Source organism: Hippopotamus amphibius, chromosome 17 (genome assembly GCF_030028045.1).
Source record: "Hippopotamus amphibius kiboko isolate mHipAmp2 chromosome 17, mHipAmp2.hap2, whole genome shotgun sequence".
NCBI lineage: Eukaryota > Metazoa > Chordata > Mammalia > Artiodactyla > Hippopotamidae > Hippopotamus > Hippopotamus amphibius.
The window spans coordinates 27279140-27302312 of NC_080202.1; the positions used below are offsets into that span (position 1 = coordinate 27279140).

Consider the following 23173-nt stretch of genomic DNA (forward strand, 5'->3'; position numbering starts at 1 on the left):
AGTCAATTCATCATAGGGAATCCCTATGAAGGCATGGGTGTGGGTTGAGAGAGTATAATGTAGCAGAAACAGGGGCCTTAGGCAAGTCTGGGCATTGGTTATAAGATCTTAGGGCAAGAGACTAACCTCCTCAGGCAGGGATGGAAGGGTTGCTTCCAGTGGCAAAAAAGCTGTGAGGTCCCAGCTTCATTGGAATCTGCCCATGTGACATACCCTACTGTTCAAACTTGCCTTCCTTCCCTCCAAATACCCTTACCTCTAACAAAAAACTGTGAGGTTGGAAATTCAACTTGTGTCATAACTCTATGCCAGAAGGACTCATAAGATTCAATAACTAGTTATACTCATAGTTAAATTTTCTTCCAGCAAAGGATATCTGGCAGAAGCAGGAGGAGAATGATAAGCCTTGGTGGAGTCCAGGGGGACCCAGAACAGCCTGTCACATTCTTCCCCATCCACACAGAGGTACAGGAGTCCTCTTTTCCCAACAGCAAACCAACCAGTGGGGAAAGTGTGGAACACCACCCAAGGAAGCCTGTTTTATCAGTCTCAGGTCAGAAGGGGCTGGTCATGTAGGTGTAACCTGCTATTAACTCTTTCCTCACACTCTGTAGGATGAGACTTTGGGTTTGGCTTTCAAAATCACAGCCCCATAACTATAGTAAGTGGTATTTCTTTTAGGGCTATCACAGAAGCTATCAGGTCCCTTTGCAGATCTTTTTTTTTTTTTTAATAAATTATTTATTTGCTTATTGGCTGTACTGGGTCTTCGTTGCTGTGTGTGGGCTTTCTCTAGTTGCGGAGGGCGGGGGCTACTCTTGTTGCGGGGCAGGGACTCTAAGCACACGGGCTTCAGTAATTGTGGCACATGGGCTCAATAGTTGTGGCTCGCGGGCTCTAGAGCGCAGGCTCAGTAGTTGTGGCGCACGGGCTTAGCTGCTCTGCAGCATGTGGGATCTTCCCAGACCAGACCCGTGTCCCCTGCATTGGCAGGCAGATTCTTAACCACTGAGCCACCAGGGAAGCCCCCTCTTGCAGATCTTGAGCCATGAATTAAAACTTACAAGTCCCGAACTCATCATTTTAATTTTAAAGGAATGTTACAATTCTTTGACTGCACAAGTATGCTTTGGGGAAATTACTGTAAGAAAATGATAAGGATGTGTGTAAAAATGTAACTATCAGGATAAATCACCAGAGCACCATTTATAAAAGCGAAAACTAGAAACTGCTAATAGGAAACAACTGGGCATTTGGCAGGTAAAGTATGGTTCATCCTTATAATGGAATCCTCAGCAGTCATTAAAAATGTTACAGAGGAACATTTACTGACATGAAAAGGTGTTTAGGACGTACTGATGTGTGAACAAGGTAGACTGTGAAATAACACAGCAATGATCACGTTTTTGTAAAAAATATATGTGTATATATAGCAAAAAAAGATGTGCAAGGATAAGCACTTAGGTGGCAACTGCTCATCCCTGGGAAGGGAGCAGATAGGTGTTCATTCTGTTCTTTGCCCATATTTCCTGCTTTTTCTATAAATCACATAATTTGCTTTTGCAATAAGATGTTAATAATTTCCATTCTTCATTTTGATTCACACAAACCCATCTTTTACAAACTTAGTTTTCAGAAGCAGAAATGATTTCCAAGTTGTCGCAGAGGCAATGACTTTGTTCTCTGCCAAAGCCGAAGGGAACCTTCGCCGCCACGGCCCACGTCAGGTTCTCGCCCCAAGTCAGATTCGAGGGGAGAAGGGTGGTTCCTACAGCGTCAGGGTGCTGGCTTTGGCTGTCGTGCCCTGAGGCCGAGCAGCTCACCTCCAGCCCAGGCCATCCTCTTCTTGCTGAGTCACCAGCCTCATCATCTTCAGAGCCACGTCCCCTTGGTCAGAAGGAACCTGCAAGCAAGCAGTATCCGCATTAGTACTCCTGGTTCCGTGTCTGGGGCTGGGGTCAAGGCCGGCATCCCGAGACCCTGCTCCCAGGACGGGGACCGCCTGTGACAGCAACCTGGGAGGACAGCTGCACCTGGGTGCCATTCCTTGAGAGAGCGTCCCTTCTGTGAAATGACCCTATGCTGGACAAATGCCTTCTGAGCGCCCACACTGCTGGGCTGCCGGGGTCTAGAGAAGCTAGCATTGAAGAAGGAACCCTCTACTTCATCTGGGGCTGATCTGTTGATTTCTTTACAAGGGTTGCACTTGTTACTAGGACCCAGGCTGTTCAAGGAAGAGGGAAGACTGTAAACGTTTTATTTTATTTATTTATTTATTTTTATTGTTTATTTATTTATTTATTTATTATTTTTGGGGGGTACACCAAGTTCAATCATCTGTTTTTATACATGTATCCCCGTATTCCCTCCCTCCCTCGACTCCCCTCTCCACTCTCCCTCGACTCCCCCCCACCCTCCCTGTCCTGGCCCTCTAAGGCATCTTCCATCCTCGAGTTGAACTCCCTTTGTTATACAACAACTTCCCACTGGCTATCTATTTTACAGTTGGTAGTATATATATGTCTGTGCTACTCTCTCGCTTCGTCTCAGCTTCCCCTTCACCCCCCGCCCCCTCCCAAACCTCAAGTTCTCCAATCCATTCTCTGCATCCGCATCCTTGTTCTTGTCTCTGAGTTCATCAGTATCATTTTTAGATTCCATATATACGAGTTAGCATACAATATTTGTCCTTCTCTTTCTGACTTACTTCACTCTGTATGACAGACTCTAGGTCTATCCACCTCATGACATATAGCTCCATCTCATCCATTTTTACAGCTGAGTAATATTCCATTGTATATATATGCCACATCTTTATCCATTCATTTGTTGATGGGCTTAAACATTTTAAAGGATTCTCTGGGTAGGAAAGATGCTAGAGGAGAAGGGAAACGAACAGCAAATCTGTAAACAAACAACATCCTTCGTCCGGGTGGCACCCCTGCTTTTACACTGTCATTCAACTTTTTGTTTTCCCGTAATATTTTTCAAATAATTCTTTTAAAAAATCTCCTTGCCACACACCGTCAAAAGGGGGAGGGGCAGAGGCCTCAGTTTCCCTTCCACAAAAATGGGGGGTAGAGTAGATGGCTCCAAGTTCTGAAGTTCTGTGGCTCCACGATTCCCTCACACACCTGCCCACGACTCTCCCGCCAGGCACGGTCCCCAGGAGGCATGGGAACGGTGGGGTATGCCAAAATGAGACTTAACTGAAGAGGAAGTGGTTGGGCGATGATTTAATAACAGCCTCCAGGAGCTATTTTAAGGCTGCCCCAACAGCTGTCTTGTTCTCTCTGTGACAAGCTAAGAGGAAACGGGCCTGAACTCTGGGCCTGAACCCTGTACACTGGTGAAGACCCCTGGCTGGCTCCTCCCACCTCCTCCTTCCCTGGAATGGTGTTGTGCTCGAAGACCTCCTACTGACGTTTCCCAGTTAACATCGAAGGTACTCAGAGCCACGACAAAACGCCTTCCTAATCCTGTGTCCTGCTGCCTTGTCCAGTCTCTTCAGATCACGTTTGTTAAAAGGGCGGGCTACTACTTCCTTCCAGTCTCTTAAAGGAAGTTGTCTTCTCTCCCTCACTGCTCATTCATTTGCTCCATCCTTTGCGTGCTGGCTTCTGACCTGCCTATCCACTACACATGCCTGCCACAACTACTACAGACGTCGCTGTACCCAAATCACCGCTTACACGTCAGCCCTTTATCTGAGTTCTCGGTAGCACTTGACACCACTGGCCCCTCTCTGCTCTGGGCATGTCCCTGGTCTCCCTCCTACTTTTCTAACTGTTCCTTTCTCAAGTCTCCTTTGTAGGTCCTTCTTTTTCCTCCTGCCTCTTAAATACTGGTGTATCCTTGGCCCTGACCCTGGCCTTTTCCATATTTGACTCCTGAATCTCTATCTCTAAGGGCCAACGTTTAACTCCAAAACTCACATATACACAGTTCATATAATCAACTGCCTGTGGACAGCCCACCTGCCTGTTCTCTAGACAGTTACCAAGTCCTGCCTTTCTCCCTTCTAACATCAAATTCCTCTACCTCTCTCCCACCTGGATTATTACAAAGGCATCTTAGATCAGCTTTCTGCCCCGGTTTTGTCCCATGTCCTCTGTTACTAGAATGTTATTTCTTACACAAATCTGGTAATTTTACTCCTTTGCTTTAAACCCCCCCAGTGGCACCCCACTGCGTTCAGGGTAGGTCTGAGCTCCTTACCGAGGTAGGCAAGGTCTCCCTCTTCAACCTCATGGCTTCCCAGCGACGGGGAGACAACCCTCCGAGGCCTCAGGTGCCTGAAAGCTCCTCTGGACCTGCATATGCTGCTCTCTTTGACCCCACACCTTCTCCTCTTTACCCAGCTAACTCCTGCCCATCCTTAAGGCCCCGTCTTCCAGACCCACAAGCTTGGGCTGGGCCCCCTTCTCAGGGCCAAGCCCCATCTTGGCATTTCTCACCCCATGTTATTAGAGTCTCTTGCCCATTCTGGTCCATGAGCTCCTGGAGGACAGAGATGGTATGTCACCCATCTGTGTACTCCCAGTACCTGGCACAGGGATGTGCAGTTATGAGACACTCAAATGTTTGCTCAGTGAATAAAGGAACCAGAGAGTCACTCTGGTATCTCTTAAAGCTAGAAGCATCTTCATTTCTGGGAGGCTCTTAAGAGAAGACTAAGGGTCAGAGAGGTTGAGAATGTCATCCACGGTCAACACTCCTAACAAACACTGTGAGAACACGTATACCGCATACCAAGCTCCCACTTCCCTCTCTATCAGGGTCTCTCAACCTTGGCATGACGACATTTTGTGCGGTACAGTGCTTTGTGGTGGGGGCTGGCCTAGGTGTATCAGGATGCTTACCAGGACCCATGGCCTCTACCCACATACCAGCAGCAACCTTCCCCAAGCTGGGACAACCCAAGATGTCTTCAGACCCCGCGAAAGTCCCCTGAGGGGCAAAACTGACCCTAGTGGAGAACCACTATGGGTAACCCCCAAGGCCCTCAGGACCTCCTTGGCGGTCCAAGTACACATTCTATGATGTGCTCGCTGTGCAAATGAAGCTTTAAGACCAGTCCCTTAGGCCCTCCTTCTAGCCAGACAGCTGTCCCCCAGCCCCTTCTCTGTGGAGATTCTGTCTTGGCACAATGGAGCCAAGCCTTACCATCCCTCCCACTGATCTCCTCCAGGAAACCGCCATCCTGGGACGAAAGGAGACCCTGTATTCAAATGGCCGGACCAAAGCAGAACCACGAGGGAAACACCTGGGTCCCTTCTGCTTCCTGGGCATCCCTGCCTTCGGCTCCTTTGCAGGTAGTGTGTGTATGTGCGTGCGTGTGCTCGTGTGCGTGTGTGTACACGTGTGCGTGTGCGTGCACAGTGGATTCATCCCTCCATAATCTCCCTCAGCCCAGGGAAACCCAGTCAACCCACAGCCTAAGGGAAAACAAGGCATTTGCTGGGCGAGTGCAGGTGTGCTGCAGCCTCAGTGCCCGTCTTGCAGGCATAGCCTCTTCCAAAGTGAAGCTCCAGAACCACCGCTCCTCCCAAATACTTGCACTCTGCACTGCGCTCGGCCTTACAGTCCACTGAGCTCTGACTCCACTCCCTGCAAATGTCAGGGAAAGACCATTTCTCTCTTCCTCCCCCAGGACAAGTCGTTCCTTCAGGACAAACTGTCCACAAGAAAGTAACATTCAACTCTTTAACTAAAGAGCAGAGGATAGAGCACCCAGCGTAAGTCTCTCAGGAGGATCTACTTGTTCAATGAAGCACTAATAGGGTTTCATTAGAGACCCCCAAACACCCCCAAGCCCAATGCACACATGAGACCTGTGCCTGTGGCTCCCCCACCCCCACCCCCACCAAGTGGGAAATTCTGGAACAAACGCTGACTCTCTCTCACCATGTGTCCAGCTCTGAGAATCCAGTAGAAAGCCAGGTTCTTGTGGGACTTGACAAAGGCAGACGTTTCCGAAGTCTTAGGGTCACTGTGCAGGGGCTTCCACTTCACCTGATTGAATTGGGGCAGTTCCGCCCACTTCAGTTTTCGCACCCAGGCCTCCTGACCTGGTGAGAGGGACAGAGAAGGGCCCAGCATTAAGAGCTGAGTAGAAACCAAAATCTGGATCTTACAATGCGGCATGGAATTCTCAAGCTGGGATGAACATAAAACTCACGCCAGGATCTTGTTAAAATGCAAATTCCGATGCAGTAGGTCCAGGCAGGGCCTGAGACTCTGCATCTGTACAGACTCTGCAGCTACAGCCAGGCTGCCCAGGAGAAACCTAAGAGCTGTGACTACGTTCTGCCCCTGACTTTCCCACTGCCCTGTGCTCTGTAGGAAAGAAACCGGGGACCTCTGGAGATGGACAAGGCTGTCAGGAGGACGGAGGAGCCTCAGGGTAAGGAGATGGTGGATCACGTGGACAGTTCATGGAAGAAACCTTTTCAAATTGTCCTCAGTACCCTTGGCTCACAAGTTGCAAAAATATCCAACTCTGCTGACTCTGAGAAGCGCTCACGCCCGCCAGACCACGCGCCTCGACGTGCCTGCCAGTTCTGAGGACCTACCTGAGCTTCTCCCTGGCCCTCCCTGAAACCAGAGGCGGGCACAGGGCGGCAGCCAGTGCAGCAGGGACCCCACAAAGACCATCTCCCCTGGGTGCTCAGCTTTACAGGGTCAGCAGGGCTTAGTCTTGGTTGGCCCGGCAGTGCTTACCATCTCCTGTGACACTGCACAAAAACGAGGTTTTCCCTCCGTTAAACGGTGCCTTTGTCCAATGTCCAGGGAAATGTCTTTTTAATCTTCAAGGCCTCAGAGGCTGGACAGGCCAGGCTTCTCTGAGGGATCACAACCTCAGGCAGCCCTGCCCTCTTCAAACAGTCAAGGTCAGGGGCGGATGCATATAAGAGGAAATGGCCTTCCTCCTGCCATTTCAATGTCACCAGCCCCCCAAGAGGGCAGTTCCCTTCCAGCTCAACCCCTGACACTGCCTCCATGGGCCCCGAGTGGTTCCTACCCATGGTGTCCACAATGAGGTCGAGCTGTCCGTTATACACGGTCACGTTGACCCCGGCTTCCAGCAGCTCGTCCACAATGCTGATGACCGGCTTCATGAAGTCCCCCTCCATGTTCAGGAAGACATCGGTAGCCTGGCCTGTACCAGGGGAAGGAGAAAGAGGCAGCAGCTTGGAACCTGCCAGAACGGGATGCACCCTTTAGCCCAGAGCATCCAGCACCCAAAAGCTACCACCGTGCAGCACTTGACAAAGACCGAACACACAGCTGCTTCGCCAACAGGGACCTGCCGGCCCAGAGATGGCCGTGAGAAGGGAAGCACAAACAGCACACGTGCTCTGTTCACTCAGGTGCTTGTGCGACAGCAGATGCCATCTATCATGAGGGAAGGAAACCCAGAGACGGCTAATGCCCAAGGAAACAGGGAGGTTTAGAAAATACCCTTTGGGCTGGTCCTCTCAGGGGACAAACTGATTTGAGGCCAACGTTAGTTTTCCTCCTTAGCTCAGTAAAACTAGAGCCAAGGGTTTTTTTTTGTTTGTTTTTTCAGGGCCAAGTTTTAAGTTCTGAACAAGCAGAGCTACCTTAGCAATCAACAAGTCAGCCCTAAACCAATTCGGAGCTGGCCCTCGGTAGAGTGGCGTGGACGACTAGCTCCGGGCAAGAGAGGAGGCGACCGCACTGCGTTCCTGCTGGGTCTCTGACCATTGCCGTCAACACACTGAACAGCCACCACCGATTTTTATCTGCCGGTCACTGCACTGAGTAACCACTCTGTAAGCAACATCCCACTGCCTCACTCCTTCATCAACCCTGCAAGATGAGGTACTTCAGCTTGCACAATGGCTAAAGAAAAGGAGGCTAGAGAGGCTGAGAAATGCCCCGGGCAAAACAGCCAGTGGCAAGCTGGAAGCGGAACGCAGGCCTGGCTGACTACAAAGTATGTAGGCCTTAACTGCAAACTGGACTCGGGACACTGAGGGTACCCAGAAAGGGCAGTCTGTCCTTTCCAGACCATACACAGGCACACCTGGAGCCAGGGAGAGTTTGCTCTCATCAGTTCTCATCTGCCAAAGTATAACTGGCTCGCCTGTCCAGCCACACTGGGCAGGGAGGGAGGGTCCCCACAATGAGAGAATCTGGGGCTGGAAAACACTGTCATGAAGATAAGATGAGGCGGGAGTTGAGCTGAAAAGATGTGCTCTTGTGAGCTTGACCTTCACCTGGCCTGCTGGGGGTGCTCACATCTCCTCCTCGGTGCCACCACCTCCCATGGGTGGCCGTACCCCTTACAGCTCTGATGCCACATTCTTTTATTTGCATCAACTTTCCCCTCATTTCTAGAAAACGCTAAGGGGTGAGGGGGAAATGAAGAAGCCAGGTCTAGGATGAGTCCTCTGCTGGCCGCAGGCTGGGAGGATGGCTGTGGCCCCTGAGGAAGCCACGGCCAGAGCTGAGTCCTAGCCTCTCCGCAGCTGTCAAGGTTCAGAGGCACAACTCTGGGGTCTCACGGACATGAACAAAACCCTCCTCAGCTTGGACTGTTTCCCCTCCAGGACCCTGGGAGTCCCGCTTGCTCATGGCTTCCCTACAGGACCAAGTAGGAACTTATGCTAGATTATTTCTACCTGGTCCTGGACCCCAACATCTCCCCACTATGACCTTCAGACCAGAATGCAATAGATGCCCAACCACATCCACATCAGGATGCCTGCAGAGGCCAGCCACAGAGAGCTGCTCAAACCCTGCCCCCAAGGACCCTTGTCTGGAAGTCACACCCACAACCAGCTGTGGCCTTGGGCATAGATTTTTTTAATCTCAATTTTTTATATGGAAAGCTTCACACTGATACAAAGTAAGGAGGAGAGTGTGATGATTCCCATGTACCTACTCCTGGCTTCAACAATGATCAGCTCATAACCAGTGGCTTCATTTCTCTCCCCTCCCACCTCCCTTACCAACCCCTTATTTTGCACCTATTTTGGCCTGTTACTTACTGTCTCTGTATGTTTGCTCACCTGTCAAAGGTTGATCGCAATACTGTTCTACCTGCAACACATTATCACCACCATCAAAACCCATTCCACAGAGCTTCCTAGGTGGCGCAGTGGTTGAGAATCTGCCTGCCAACGCAGGGGACACGGGTTCGATCCCTACCCCAGGAAGATCCCACACGCCGCGGAGCAACTAAGCCCGCGCACCACAACTACTGAGTCTGCGCTTTAGAGCCCGTGAGCCACAACTATTGAGTCCATGTGCTGCAACTACTGAAGCCCACACGCCTAGAGCCCGTGCTCCGCAACAAGAGAAGCCACGGCAATGAGAAGCCCGTGCACCACAACGAAGAGTAGCCCCCACTCACCGCAACTAAAAAGAAAGCCCACGCACAGCAAAAAAGATCCAACACAGCCAATAAAATAAATAAATTTATAAAAAAAAAAAAACCCATTCCACAAATTAAGGCCTTTGAATTTCCACTTCTTTCACCCCCCAGCTCTACAAAAGACACTTAATTAGGTCATACAAGTTACCTCCCCAGGAGCAATCTTCAGGAATAATTTTGAGCTTCTTTCTGATGGGACCATTCATGAGCTGACTTAAGGCATCTGGTTGTAGGTGTTTCACGTGGCGCTGGAAAAGAACTAAAACAAAGGACTGGGAATAGACCAAGAGGACCTCTTTTCTAAGCTGCAGGGGATGCTGTGTGTAAGAGGGAGATGTGCACCTGGAAAAAGAAAAGTGTCCCCCTGAAAGTCAGGAATGTGTTCAAAGTGGAGATGCTTTATTGGTTTTGACTGTTGCATTTTATGGTCTTTGGGGCCACTGAGGTTATCCAGCACAGCCAAAGGAAGTCAGCTGAGTGGAATGTAGAGCCTCCTGCAGCTTCTATGTGGATGGAGGATATCAGGCATTCAGCATCGCAGTAAAGACAACTCAATCCAGCCTTTAGGAGAACTGACATTGTAATTCAATGTGCAGAAACTGGCTTCCAAACTTCAAAAACACTATCTAAGTGCAAGAAGCCAGATGCAAAAGACTACCTAGTGCACGATTCCATCTATGTGAAACGTCCTGAAATGACAAATCTAGAGAGACAGAAAGCAGATTAGTGGTTGCCTAGGGCTGGCCGCGGGAACAGAAATTGACTGCAGACAGATATATGTGGGATCTTTCTGGGGTGATGGAAACTAAAACTGGATTGTGGTGATGAGGGCACAACTCTGGAAATAAACTAAAAACCATTGAATTACACACTTAAAATGGGTGAATTTTATGGTATGTAAATTATATGTCAATAAAGCTTTTTAAAAAATTGGTTTTCTCTCGCATAGAGGCTGAGATAGGGTCTAGCAACTTTAAGGTCCACTCACCTAGGCAGTTCTGGGTGAATTCTAGACCTGAGTCCATGGTAGACATGGGAGAGCTCTTAGTTAGGATGTTATAGAAGTTCACCCCATCTGTGTTCTGAAATACAGAAGAAATATATTTGGCTGTTTGTTTTCTTTATTTATCCATTATCAAAGTTGCAAAACAGAAAGGCACCTGGCTCTCCTTCTTATCCAAGGACAGCTTTAACTGTGCATTTGCTCGGATCAGAAAGAAATGCAGCCCTGAAGGCTCAGAGACCAGCAGTGCCAGCCCGGTTTCCTGGGGGCAGTGAGTAGCTCATCTGAGTGCAGCTCTGATGCCACACGAGAAAATCAAGGGCCTATGTGTTAATTTCCAGGGAGACCTGAGCTGCAGAGCGTCCTACACACTCAGGTCCCCAGCCTGTGCGTTCTTCCCTCCTGGCTCCCTGGGGCCAGAATGCTGCTCAGCAAGGATCCAAACCCTCACCCCTGCAGGACATACTCTTCCTCATAGACTCCGTATCTTCGGTTGAGGGGCAGGCAAGTCTTGCAGGCTGGGTGGCTTTCTGGCCCTGTCTTTTCTCAGACTCGTCTGATGTGTCATTTAGTTTGACATCATTTCCAGACTTGTGGGCAGTCTCAGGATACACCCCAACCCCGACAACACCAACCAAGGTCCCTTCACCCACGGAGAAAAGCCAAGCGGGCTGGCCCCAACCATGCCCCCTCTCACCTGTTCAATGACTGCTTCTGCTTTCCCCCACAGCTGGGTGGCCTCTTCGTAGAGTCCCTTATTTACGGCATCCAGGACTTGCTCTGCAACCCGAGACACCTCTGCCAGACCCTGGTCATCGAGAAGAGACTAGAACGCAAAGCAAGAACAAAAAGGCCCACTTTGTGAGAGACACAAATCTGGCATGTGTGTCAGGGATGGGTAACAGAAAGAGTGGCAAGAAGGAGAAAGGGGAGTGTCCACACGAAAGCATGGCATTACAAGCGCTGTGTTTATCGATGAAGGAAATATAGGAAAATGTTAACTGAGTCTAAGTGATGGGTATATGGGTCTTCACCATGATCTTTCAACTTTTCTGCGTAGTTGAAGATGTCTATAATAAAAAGCTAGGGCGGGGGGGGGGGGGGTGGTGATTTAAAAACATGCGTTTCTTGTACCTGGAGAAATGGCATAACTGTGCTGATATTTCTTTAAATTTGTCCCCAAGTCTGGCTGTTGCTTAGGGTCTTCGATTTGATATGGATTATTTCATAGGTCCCTAAAGGGCAGTGTCAACTGCATAGGCAAACCCAACCAGCTCTGTCCTTCCTGCGGACAGAGCCAGAAGAGGTCAGCTGGGCTGTTAACCCCAGAGGGTGTAGAACTGGGGACTCATCTACTTACCATGCTGTACAAGTAAGGTCCCCATGAGAGCACTGAATCTAAAGGAAACCACATAAGAACAAAATAAGTTTGTTGTGGTCCTGTCCTCCCGGCAAAATACCTAACTAGCTTTCCTTCCAAAGCTGAAAGAGACAGAAGCAAGAAATATAGTAACTTTGGGTCTGAAGGCTCCTTAGCTCACCAGGGCCCAGGCATGGCTGATGTCTGGGTGACTGGGCGGTGGGGCGAAGGTGTGGGGGCCTTTCTGTTGACTCAGGACTAAATGCCACATTAACTGGGTCTGATACTGGCCCAGCGAGTGAGTCACCGCCAGGGACGGCACCACCGGCAGGCCGTGTGTGTGCAGTGCAGGCTCTCATCTGCAGACTTCTAGACTCTGTGGCAGCTTCAAATATTTCCCCGCCCTCACACCCCTGCTTCTGCATCCTGCCTGCTCCTCTAATCTTGGGACTCCAGCTTCCACCCAGGAGCTAATTAAGGAAGAAGACTAATGACTGCATAACAAGTGTCTGTGGTTATACTGCCAATCGATTCATTTCAATTATGAAAATATATCGAGAGTTTACTAAGAGCCTGAAGCCAATAAAGAGCTTGATAAGATATAAATATGAGTAAGACAATACCTGCCTTCAAAGAGAAGAGTGGGCTTGGTTTGGATAAGTTCACACCTGTCATAACACTAAGTAAGGCTTGTGCCATTGAAAGATGGACCAACAAAGTACCAAGGACCACTTTTTTTTTTTTTTTTACCCTGTAAGTTTTTAAAAAATTGAAGTATAGTTTATTTACGTGAAGGACCACAACTTATAGAGCACATCTGAATACACCACTCCTTTGCTTAAAAGCCTTTCAAAGCTCCCTCAAGCCCAAGCATCTCAAGGTCTGTTTCAAATAACCTCAGTTCTGCAGGATGTTAACCTCGGTATTAGAAGGAAAAATGACTTGTTGGTGAAATACCTTTGGGGTTACGCAAAAGGCAACACATTTTTTTTTTTACTGCAGGACTTCTCAGAGCCTTTAATGTGACTGTGAACCTTGAGGAAGTGGGACTAGTATTTGGCACTTCTGAAACTTATTTGGCCATGGAGCCCTTTGCATAGCACCTCACTGGACTGGTATTCTTCAGAGCACATCCTGAGATGCAGGCAAAGCAGTTCCTTCAGGACCTAGCTGTCATTCACCTCTCCAGCTAAACCATCAAGCCTGTGCCTCAGTTTCTTACAAAGAATCGCCTGCAGTTCTCCAGTGCATCCCATTCCCTGCATGATCTAGACCAAGGATTGACAAACTTTTTCTGCAAAGAGACAAATAATAAATATTTCTGGTTTTGCAGCTCAGCTGGTCTCTCTTGCAACTACTCAACTCTGTTGTTGCAGCCTCCAAACAGTCAGAGGATATGTAAATCAATGGGCAAGACTGTGTCCCAGTAAAAAGCTTATTTACCAAAGGAGGGTGGCAAGACAGGCTTGATTTGGAGGCTATAGTTTGCTGAACTCTGATTTGAACCTCATATGTCCAACAGAACTTTCTGCAATGATAGAAATGTTCTATATCTTTTTTTTTTTTTGCCACACCATGTGGCATGTGGGATCTTAGTTCCCTGACCAGGGATTGAACCCATGCCCCCTGCAGTGGAAGCACGGAGTCCTAATCCACTGGACCACCAGGGAATTCCCAAAATGTTCTATATCTGTGTGGCTCAAACCAACAGTCAACAGCCACATGTGGCTATTGGGCACTCTGAAATGTGGGTAGTACAAATAAAAGATGGAAAATTTTATGTATTTTAAATAATGTAAATAGTCATATGTGGCTATGGCTACCATACTGAACCCTGCAGATCTTCTTGAAGAAATGAAGCACGTCTGTGTATTTTTCCTAGCACCTAACACAACAACTACTCTATAGCAAGCAATTAATAATTGCTCATGAAAATTAAAAAAGGAGTACTTCTGGGATGGAAGAGAAATACATAAGGTGGATCTGGAAGGAGGGATTAAGAGTTAGGCAGGAAGATTCAAAAGGGGAGGTGGGGGACTTCCCTGGTGGCACAGTGGTTAAGAATCCGCCTGCCATTGCAGGGGACACGGGTTCGATCCCTGCTCCAGGAAGATCCCACATGCCGCGGAGCCACTAAGCCAGTGCGCCAAAACTATTGAGCCTGTGCTCTAGAGCCCGTGAGCCACAACTATTGAGCCCATGTGCTATAACTACTGAAGCCCACACACCTAGAGCCTGTGCTCGGCAACAAGAGAAGCCACGGCAATGAGAAGCCTGCATACCACAGTGAAGAGCAGCCCTCGTTCGCCAAAATCAGGGAAAATCCACGTACACCAATGAAGATCCAACACAGCCAATAAATAAATAAATAAATAAGTAAATAAATTTATATAAAAAAAGGGGGAGATGGGTCACGGCAAGGTGAATTAGGGAGATTTTGGACCAGAGGAAGAGTGATGCAAAGCCATGAGGCTAACTTACTGGTCTCAGGGAGGAATGCGGGGTAATGGTTAAGTGCACAGATTCCAGTGCCTGCTACCTTCATGTGCATCCTGGCTTTAGCTGTGTGACTTTAGGAAAATTGCTTAACCTCTCTGAGTCTTCGTATCATCACATCCAAAACTAGGATAATAATACTATCCATGCCATGGAGCTGTCATAAGCATTAAGTGACGTTAATACATACAAAGTGTTTAGTGTTGTTAACACAGCTGTGATGAGACCCTTGAAGGAAGCGTGAGGCCAGTGCTGTCACTCTGAGTGAGACACCTGGCAGGAAATCTGCTGGCCCCTCAAGCCTCGGGTCAAGGCTTCTACAACATCACGGTGTCCTAGGAGGTACATCCAGGAAGGAAACACTGCCCTTTTCACAAAGCGGACTGAACTCTCAGTTCTGTCCTTTCAGTCCTGCCCTGGAGAAGCCAAGAATGAGGGCAAGAAGTAACCATTCCAGGCAGCATCAAAATGTCTTGAATCCATCAGGGACATGGCTCTGTAACAAGCCAAATCTCTATCTTTTAGGGGTAAAATATTACCTTTTATAAGTTATTATTTTTAAAAACCCGAGGCATAATCACAGATCACAAACCATAAACATACATTTAGAAGAGTTTTGATTAACATACGTGTTCATGTAACAACCAGCCCAATGACAGCCTAAGAAGTTCCTCTGTGTTCCTTTCCAGCTTCTTTCCTCCCTCTTTCAGAGGCAACCTCTCTTCTGAAATCTAACTCTACAGTTCGGTTTTGCCTGTGAAAAGCTGCCATTTGTTAGGTCAGGGCAGTAGTTTTTAACTGGGGTGAATTTGTCCCCCGGGGACATGTGGCAATATGTCTGGAGATACTGTTGGTTGCCAGGCTAGGGGGCGAAATACTGGCATCTAAAGGGTAGAGATGCTGCTAACATTCTACACTGCACAGGACACCCCCCTACAATAAAGAATCACATGATACTCAAAACCTCAACACTGCTGAAATTTAGAAATCCTCACTAGTGTTAACCCTACCACAGTGACTATTTCAGATGCCTGAGGCCACACCCTGGGTGTCTGCAATCCAAACAACTTTTATCTGTACTCCCAACAAGGATGCTCAGATTATGAAATCCCGAGCCTCTGAGTTACAGAGCCAGATAGTGGCCCTGCCTCACCATCAACATGAGCAACAGGTGGGAACTTCACCCCAAACGCTCATGTGAGCACAAGGATGGTGGAGAGGACATGATGACAAACAGACCTGAGTGTGAATCCTGCCCAGACTGCTCACTGTGTGTCAGAGGACAAATTCCATCACCTTTCGGAGTCTCCAGAATGTCTTCAACTGGAAAATTTGATTCTTTTGTTGTGAGAATCAAATAAGAGACCTCGGTTCAGCCTGCAACAGTCCATGTGCTTTGTAAAGGAGTTCTCACTCCCAAATTTCCTGGATGCTCCGGGGGCAAACACTTTCTCTGCTGACTTCTTCAAGGACCCAGAGGATTCCACTGGCTTGTTCTGTGATCTAGACAACACAGCCCAAAGTCCCAGGGAAGGGTAGGGATAGGGAATTTTAAAATATCTGAAAATTCCCTACTTACCGATGGGAGAGATCCAGGAGTCACCCAAAGCAACCCCGGAAAAGTTGCACTGAATGGTCCCTTGCTGAATGGCCTGAAAGAGAAGCCAAGAAATATCCTTGTCAAGAAGACCTGGGGCCTCTGTCCCTTCCTCAACATGAGGGAGCCAAGCCTTTATACACCAGCTTTCCTGAGCACAGAAAGCTTCTGCCCACCCAGGATACTCTGCACATCCAAAGACATCAGATACCCACTAGAGGGGAAGGGTAACTCTTTCCTGTCACCATTTGCAAAACGAGCAGGAACTGCTGGCAGGATATGTGGGGGGATCTGGTGCAGCCCCTATCTTCTTTATTTTTATTTATTTATTAAAAATTTTTTCTTTAAATTATTTTCTTTATTTTTGGCTGCATTGGGTCTTCGTTGCTGTGTATGGGCTTTCTCTCGTTGTGGGGAGCGGGGGCTACTCTTTGTTGTGGGGCACAGGCTTCTTCGTGCGGTGGCTTCTCTTGTTGTGGCACAGGCTCAGTAGTTGTGGCACATGGGCTTAGTTGCGCCACGGTATATGGGATCTCCCCAGACCAGGGCTGGAACTCATGTCCCCTGCATTGGCAGGCAGATTCTTAACCACTGTGCCACCAGGGGAATCCAGCCCCTGTCTTCTTTAGAAGGGACACTGGCACCCTTTCCCTGGAGATCTCTGATTTCTCACAAGGTGCTCTGGGGGCTCTCTGGCTACAGTCATCATTGCCTGAGTGGCCGTCACTGAAGAGGTGGGGGGCCTCCTCAGGAGGACCTCGAGGGTGGAATGGATGCCTGGGAGCTCAAGCCCCCTGCTCCTTTTTGTCCACTTAAAAGGAATACATCTGCCCAGTAGCAGAACACTGAAATATTTATCAATAGGATGGGCTACATTACTTATGGTTATTTCCATGGTGCATGATGCAGCTTAAAACAAAGAATGAGAAGCCTTTTTATGGTCTAATATAAAAAGATCTCCAGGGTATATTGTCAAGGTAAAAAAGAGACATGTAGAATGGTGTGCAGTATATACAATCATTTGTATAAATATGGGGGAAAAGAATATATATGAATTACCTTATATAGGCATGAACTACTCTGAAAAGGTACAGAAAAAACTAATAACAGAGGTTGCCTTGGGTGGGGGGCAGAGGCAAGGGGGAGAATTTGTATAGCACATCTTTTACATATTTTGAATTTAGAATTACATGAATGTACAAGCTATTCAGAGATCTAAAATAAAAAAACAACGAATAGCCTGATTTTGAACACTGGTAATAAGACAGAAAGAATGATGCCATTATCTGGCTTTTCCAAAAGGAACTTATTTCAAGTTACTTAAATAGTCCCAACTGATGAGGAAAAGTTCCACTTTATAGGAGAATACCAGCTAACAAATGTGAACAAAATGATGGAAGGAGAAAACCATCATTTGGAAATTCCTAATGAAATTACTGACTTACGTGAGAATTAAAAATTGATGTTAAAACCGTTAGTTGGTGAAAGATGGATGAAGAACTGGACATCCATGCAGTTTGAAAATAACACCATTCAGATAACTTTCTGTCCAGGCAGAGGGTATAGTTCAATGGAGGGACCAGACTAGATCTGGACATTATGTGCCCCCTGATTCAAAGCAAAATGAAGTGCACAACATCCCCTATATCAGAGGTTGGCAATTTTTTCCATAAAGGGCCAGATATTAAATATTCTAGGCTTTGTAGACCAAAAGTCTACCACGTTGCAATTACTCAACTCTGTCACTGTATTGGTAAAGCAGCAATATGTAAATAAGTGAGAGTTCTAATAAAACTTTATTTGTGGACATTGAAACGTGAGTTTCATACAATTTTCATGTATGAAATATTCTTCTTCTTTTAATCCACCTCACCCCATCCCTGCCACTCGAAAATGTAAAAACCATTCTTAGGGACTTTCCTAGTGGTGCAGTAGTTAAGAATCTGCCTGCTAACGCAGGGGACATGGGTTCCATCCCTGGTCTGGGAAGATCCCACATGCCACGGAGCAACTAAGCCTGTGTGCCACAACTACTGAGTCTGTGCTCTAGAGCCTACAAGCCACAACTATTGAGCCTGTGTACCACAACTACTGAAGCCTGCACGCCTAGAGCCTGTGCTCCACAACAGGAGACGCCACCACAGTGAGAAGCCCGCACACCACAATGAAGAGGAGCCCCCATTCTCCACAACTAGAGAAAGCCCGTGCGCAGTAATGAAGACCCAATGCAGCAAATAAATAATTAATTAATTAAAAAAGCAGATAGTGGACTGGATTTGATCTGTGGGCAATTGTTTCTTGAAACCTGACCTATTATAATATATTCTATCCAAAACTTTTACCTTGAATGCATCAAGTGCTACCAGACAAATCCAGAAAATGGGACATTTTTTAAGTAGTTTGGTTTTGTTATTAAATCAGGGTCATAAAAAAGGAACGGTGTTAGATGAAAACAGACTTTAGGGACATCCCAGTCACAGGTAATTCACGGACCTGGATCGAGTCCTGGCTTAAATAAACTGACCATAAACGACATGCTGGGGTCATTCAAGGCTGACTATTTGAGATGAAAATTTACTGAAGTAGGAAAGTGAGGACTAGTGACGGAAGAAAGGAGCCTGTAGACATTACATATACTATGATCTGCTATCGGTTAAAAACATGACTTATTTCTAAAAGTAAAGAAAAAGATTTAAAGGCTATATACTAAGGTGTTAGCAATAGTGATCTCCTTTAAACTTTTTAAATTTGTGCTTGCTGTATTTTCTAATTTTCTGTTATGCACATATATTGCTTCTTATAAAAGGTTCATTTTTAAAGAGAATTAATAATTCTTAAAAAAATAAAGCTCATATTGTATAACAGGGAATATAGCCAATATTTTATGATAACTATAAACGGAGTATAAGCTTTACAAATTGTGGACCACTATATTGTACATGTGTAACATATAATACTGTACATCAACTATATTTCAATTGAAAAAACAAAAGCTCATACAAGCTCACTGTAAGAAATTCAATCACAGAAGGAGACAGGATAAAATGTGAAAAAACTCTTACCTCTGCCCCACCTGCACCCTCACACTCACAAGTTAACCATAGTTAACATGGTATATATCCTTCTAACTCCTTTGTTTGTTTTCACAAGCATATATATACATACATGTATATATAGACACAGATCTACCCATTCTTTCTGATGGCTGCAAAGTGTCCATCCAGGAAGCACACACGCATTTCACTTAAGTAGTCCTTTACGGACACCCACTGAGTGTGTTTTCTGTTTATGGACGTTATAAGCAGCAATGAACTAAACATCCTCTGACACACACAAACGTATAAGAATTCCTACAGGACAGATTCCTGGAAGTGAAATTATTGGGTCAAAGGGCACGTACAGTTTAAAAGCTGACAGACACACACAAACTGCCCTTTTAAAATGATTTACCAATTTTCATTCCCATCAAACGTACATGAAAGCACTTACTTCCCTGATGTCTTACCAAAACTGGGGGTTACCAATTTTTAAAAATATTTGCAAATCTCACAGCTTTGACTTACTAATAAAAGCTGAACACTATTCACATGCCCACAGGTTGTTTGCATTTCTTCTATAAATTGTTTGTCTTCGACAAGTTTTCTATCAGGATGTTATCCTTTCTTAATGAATTTACTTATTATAAATTTATTTATTTATTTTTGGCTGCGTTGGGTCTTTGTTGCTGCGCACAGTCTTTCTCTAGTTGTGGCGAGTGGGGGCTACTCTTTATTGTGGTGCGCAGGCTTCTCATTGCGCTGGCTTCTATTGTTGCAGAGCACGGGCTCTAGGCACGTGGGCTTCAGTAGTTGTGGCACACAGGCTCAATAGTTGTAGCTCATGGGCTCTAGAGTGCAGGCTCAGTGTTCTGGTGCACAGGCTTAGTTGCTCCGAGGCATGTGGGATCTTCCTGGCCCAGGGCTCGAACCCGTGTTCCTTGCATTGGCAGGTGGATTCTTAGCCACTGCACGATCAGAGAAGTCCCTGTTTCTAGACTCTTTAGTCTGCTGTGTTTATCTGCGTTTGTCTGTTGCTATGCCAGTACCAAACTGCTTCACTCACTTAGCTGTATAGTTTATTTGACATCTGAAGGGCAATCGTCACTGTTCTTTTTGAAACTTTTTATGGTTATTACTATAGATTTACTCTTACTCTGCACCTATGAGGTCCTATTCAAAGTATATTCAATTATCAGGTGAGTACAACAAGTAACATAATCAGTTTCTGTCTGAAACTGAAACAACAAAGTCATCTTCCCTGTTACCTTATAAAGTTCTAGGGCAATGCCAGCAGCCATTTTTCCTCCATAGGACTCTGAGAAAATGTAGAATGGAATCCTCTAGGAAGAAAAGAAATTTACAAAGATTAAATATCCTGAATGCCTTTTAACTCACATACATCAATTTCAAACTTTTATTGCACATAATGCCCAGACGAAACAAATCTGCTTTTGTTAGTCTTTCCTCCCATATCTGATTATCATGTTTGATTAGAATACTGGCTCCAGGGTCACTCTTTCAAGCTAAAACCACCTTTAGAGATGATCGAAACAAAAGCCCACAACCTGATCCTGGGTGCAAAGAGGTTTTCTCTGGAATCAGCGGGGCATGGAAATCTCAGGGAAGTTTGCATGTGATGGATGCAGTGCCGGCCCCTTGCTGGGCTGTTCCTGAGTCCCTGCTTACCTGGAATTCTCTGTGGCAACCAAAGAAGGTCTTCAGGAGAACCATCATGTCTGATGCCACTGTGGCCAGGTCTTTGGCGTACGCGTCACTCTTGTTCACATAACTGAATCCGGTGCCCACAGGGTTATCCACAAACAGGAGACTGGCTGCCTGGAGCTACAAGACACAGAGGAAAGTCAAATGTTGCAATCAGCCAGCCAGTCACCAGCTATCTTTTGATCATCTTATATGAGCTCAACAAAAACCGTACGTGTTAACAAAGGGAGTTCAACTTGAGGATGGAAGATGTCTTAGAGGACGGGGACGGGGAGGGTGGGGGGTGAGTCGAGGGAGGGAGGGAATATGGGGATATGTGTATAAAAACAGATGATTGAACTTGGTGTACACCCCCAAAAATAATAAATTAATTAATTAAAAAAAAAAAGAAACCATACGTGTGAGGATATCAGGGTGGTTATGATCTGTTACTAAAATGGGATTAAAAAAAAATTTGGAACAAGAACACAAACTAGTATGGCAAAGAAAGGCAAAGAAAAGCAGAGGCAAGAAGGAAAAATTAGCACATACACAGGGATGGAAGCACCTACGCCAGTGGTCCCCAATCTTTTTGGCACCAGGGACCGGTTTCGTGGAAGACATGCTTCCATGGATGAGAGGCGGCGAGCGGGGGTGGTTCAGGTGGTAACGCGAGCCGTGGGGAGCAGCAGATGAGGCTTTACTCGCTTGCCCGCCGCTCACCTCCTGCTGTGCGGCCCGGTTCCTAATAGGCTGTGGACCGTTAGGAGTCCGTGGCCCGGGGGCTGGGGACCCTTGATCTAGGCTGTTACTTTCACACAATACAAATGTCCTGAATGTAAATACGTTAGAGCAGGTAGAACCATTTCAGTCTGAGCAACAGCTCGAGCCAGTGAGAGGTCTGAACACCACACATCGGTTTTCTTCAAGAGGAATCCAGTTTCCACATTGGCCTGGCTTCACTGAACACTACAAGAACAGAACTGATTCTAATACCGTTCCCCAAGGGGTTTAGAGTCATAGAATTTTACATCCTGAAGGATCTCCAGTAATAAAAACAGTCCAGCCATATCCTTTGCTGATCAGGAAATTAAAGCCCAGAAAAGGGCCAGGACTTGTCCAAGGTCACAAAGTTGGAAAGGTAATGGCAGCTTCAGGACCCAGGTCAGCCTCTCCTCACTTCTCGTTCAGGCTCTCTGCCCCAGTCGTATTACCCTCTTAGTTGCGGGAGGCTTGGGGACAAGCCAGTGATATTTCAACTGGAAGCGAGTACATGAATGTTCCAGGCTGAGGGAACGGCACATGCAAAGACCCTGGGGCAAGAGTAAGTAAAATGCGCTTAAAGAAGACCAGTATGGAGACAGACAAGAACATCAAAGGACTCAGAGGGGATCTTCAGAAGGAGGTGCTCCTGCATTGAGTCTTAGAGGTGAGTAGGTAAGCTAGGTGTGACTGGGTGGCCAAAGGAATGAAGTCCAAGCCCAGGAATGGCCCATGCAGAGCTCTGCAGGAAGAGCGCACATGGAGAGAAGCTGGGAGGTGTGGCTGGAGCTCGCAGGAGCCAGTTTATGCCCAGGAAATCTGGATTCGATCTTTTGGGAAACTGAAAGGTGGTAAACTAAGGAGAGACCGGCATTGGAGAGTTTCACTCAAGCAGCATGTGGGAAGTGGATTTGGGGCGTGGGGCATGTTGAAAGCACCCATGAGAGTCAGTGCACAAGGGGTGGGTGAAGAATATTAACAGTATTGGGTTAAGCAGAGAACCGCCACAGGACCCAGCAACTTCCCCCGAAAATGGAAAATAGGGGCCCAAACAAATATGTCTACACTGATGTTCCCTGCATTGTTCACAGTAGCTGAAAGGTGGAAACCACCTAAGTGTCCATCAACAGATGGGAGAGCAGAGCAGAAGCACAGAGCAGAGGGGCCACAAAAGCCAGCAGCAACAGCCCCACTCTGCCCACCAGTGTGGTTTTGCCCACCTGTGCTTGGCAGCCTGGGGGTACGGCCTGAGCAGGTGGACAGTGGGACTGACCCCAGGCTGGGTATGGCAAGGATGTAGAGGAAAAAGGATGAGGGAGCCGGGGGGGCGGGAGGTTGGTCAGAGAGGGGTTAGGTAAGGAAGTGCAGCTAAGAATGAGGGGGTGGGGTGCAGACAGAGAACTAGACAGACCTCAAAAGGGCAGAGGACAAGGGGTTTGAAGTCCTGAGGAACACAAGAATTGAGATAGGAGAGCAGAAGGGGAAAGGATTGGAGGTTGTGGCCAGAAGGTGGGACCCTGGCATCTCAGACTGCAGGGATGTCCAGTATGTGGGTAATGACGAGGTCCAGGGTGTCTGCTAGAGTAGACAGAGGTTTCCGCAGGGGAGTGGAGAGAAAGGTCACTGAGTTGGGAAGGTGACCAGTGTATGACAATCTGCCCCAAGGAACGGAAGAGGCTGGCTGGAGAGGAAGCCTGTGGTACCCAAGGTCCCCCTGGACACAGAGGAAAAGGGGGGTGGGGGGTGGGACGGGATTGCTCAACTTGTGACGCCACCCAGAATGGGGTAGGGCTGGGTGGCGCTCAGCCTG

The 23173-nt window shown here is 47.2% G+C and overlaps 1 protein-coding gene across 3 annotated transcripts in view; it reads right to left on the reverse strand.

The window, feature by feature from the left end:
* Positions 1–1067: 1067 nt before the first annotated feature.
* Positions 1068–23173, reverse strand: part of SCPEP1 (serine carboxypeptidase 1) — a 29198-nt gene continuing 7092 nt past the window's right edge. For 2 of the 3 annotated variants that reach the window (XM_057715458.1, XM_057715460.1), the window contains 10 exons: positions 20587–20742; positions 20166–20240; positions 15845–15917; positions 11770–11807; positions 11107–11235; positions 10395–10488; positions 9555–9665; positions 7025–7162; positions 5908–6071; positions 2636–2875 (listed from right to left, as the gene is read on the reverse strand). In XM_057715458.1, the coding sequence (XP_057571441.1) occupies positions 2651–2875; positions 5908–6071; positions 7025–7162; positions 9555–9665; positions 10395–10488; positions 11107–11235; positions 11770–11807; positions 15845–15917; positions 20166–20240; positions 20587–20742 (1203 nt within the window). In that variant the 3' untranslated portion in view covers positions 2636–2650. Of the gene's footprint in view, positions 1904–2635; positions 2876–5907; positions 6072–7024; positions 7163–9554; positions 9666–10394; positions 10489–11106; positions 11236–11769; positions 11808–15844; positions 15918–20165; positions 20241–20586; positions 20743–23173 lie in introns of those variants that run through there. The other variant, XM_057715459.1, reaches the window with a different exon arrangement.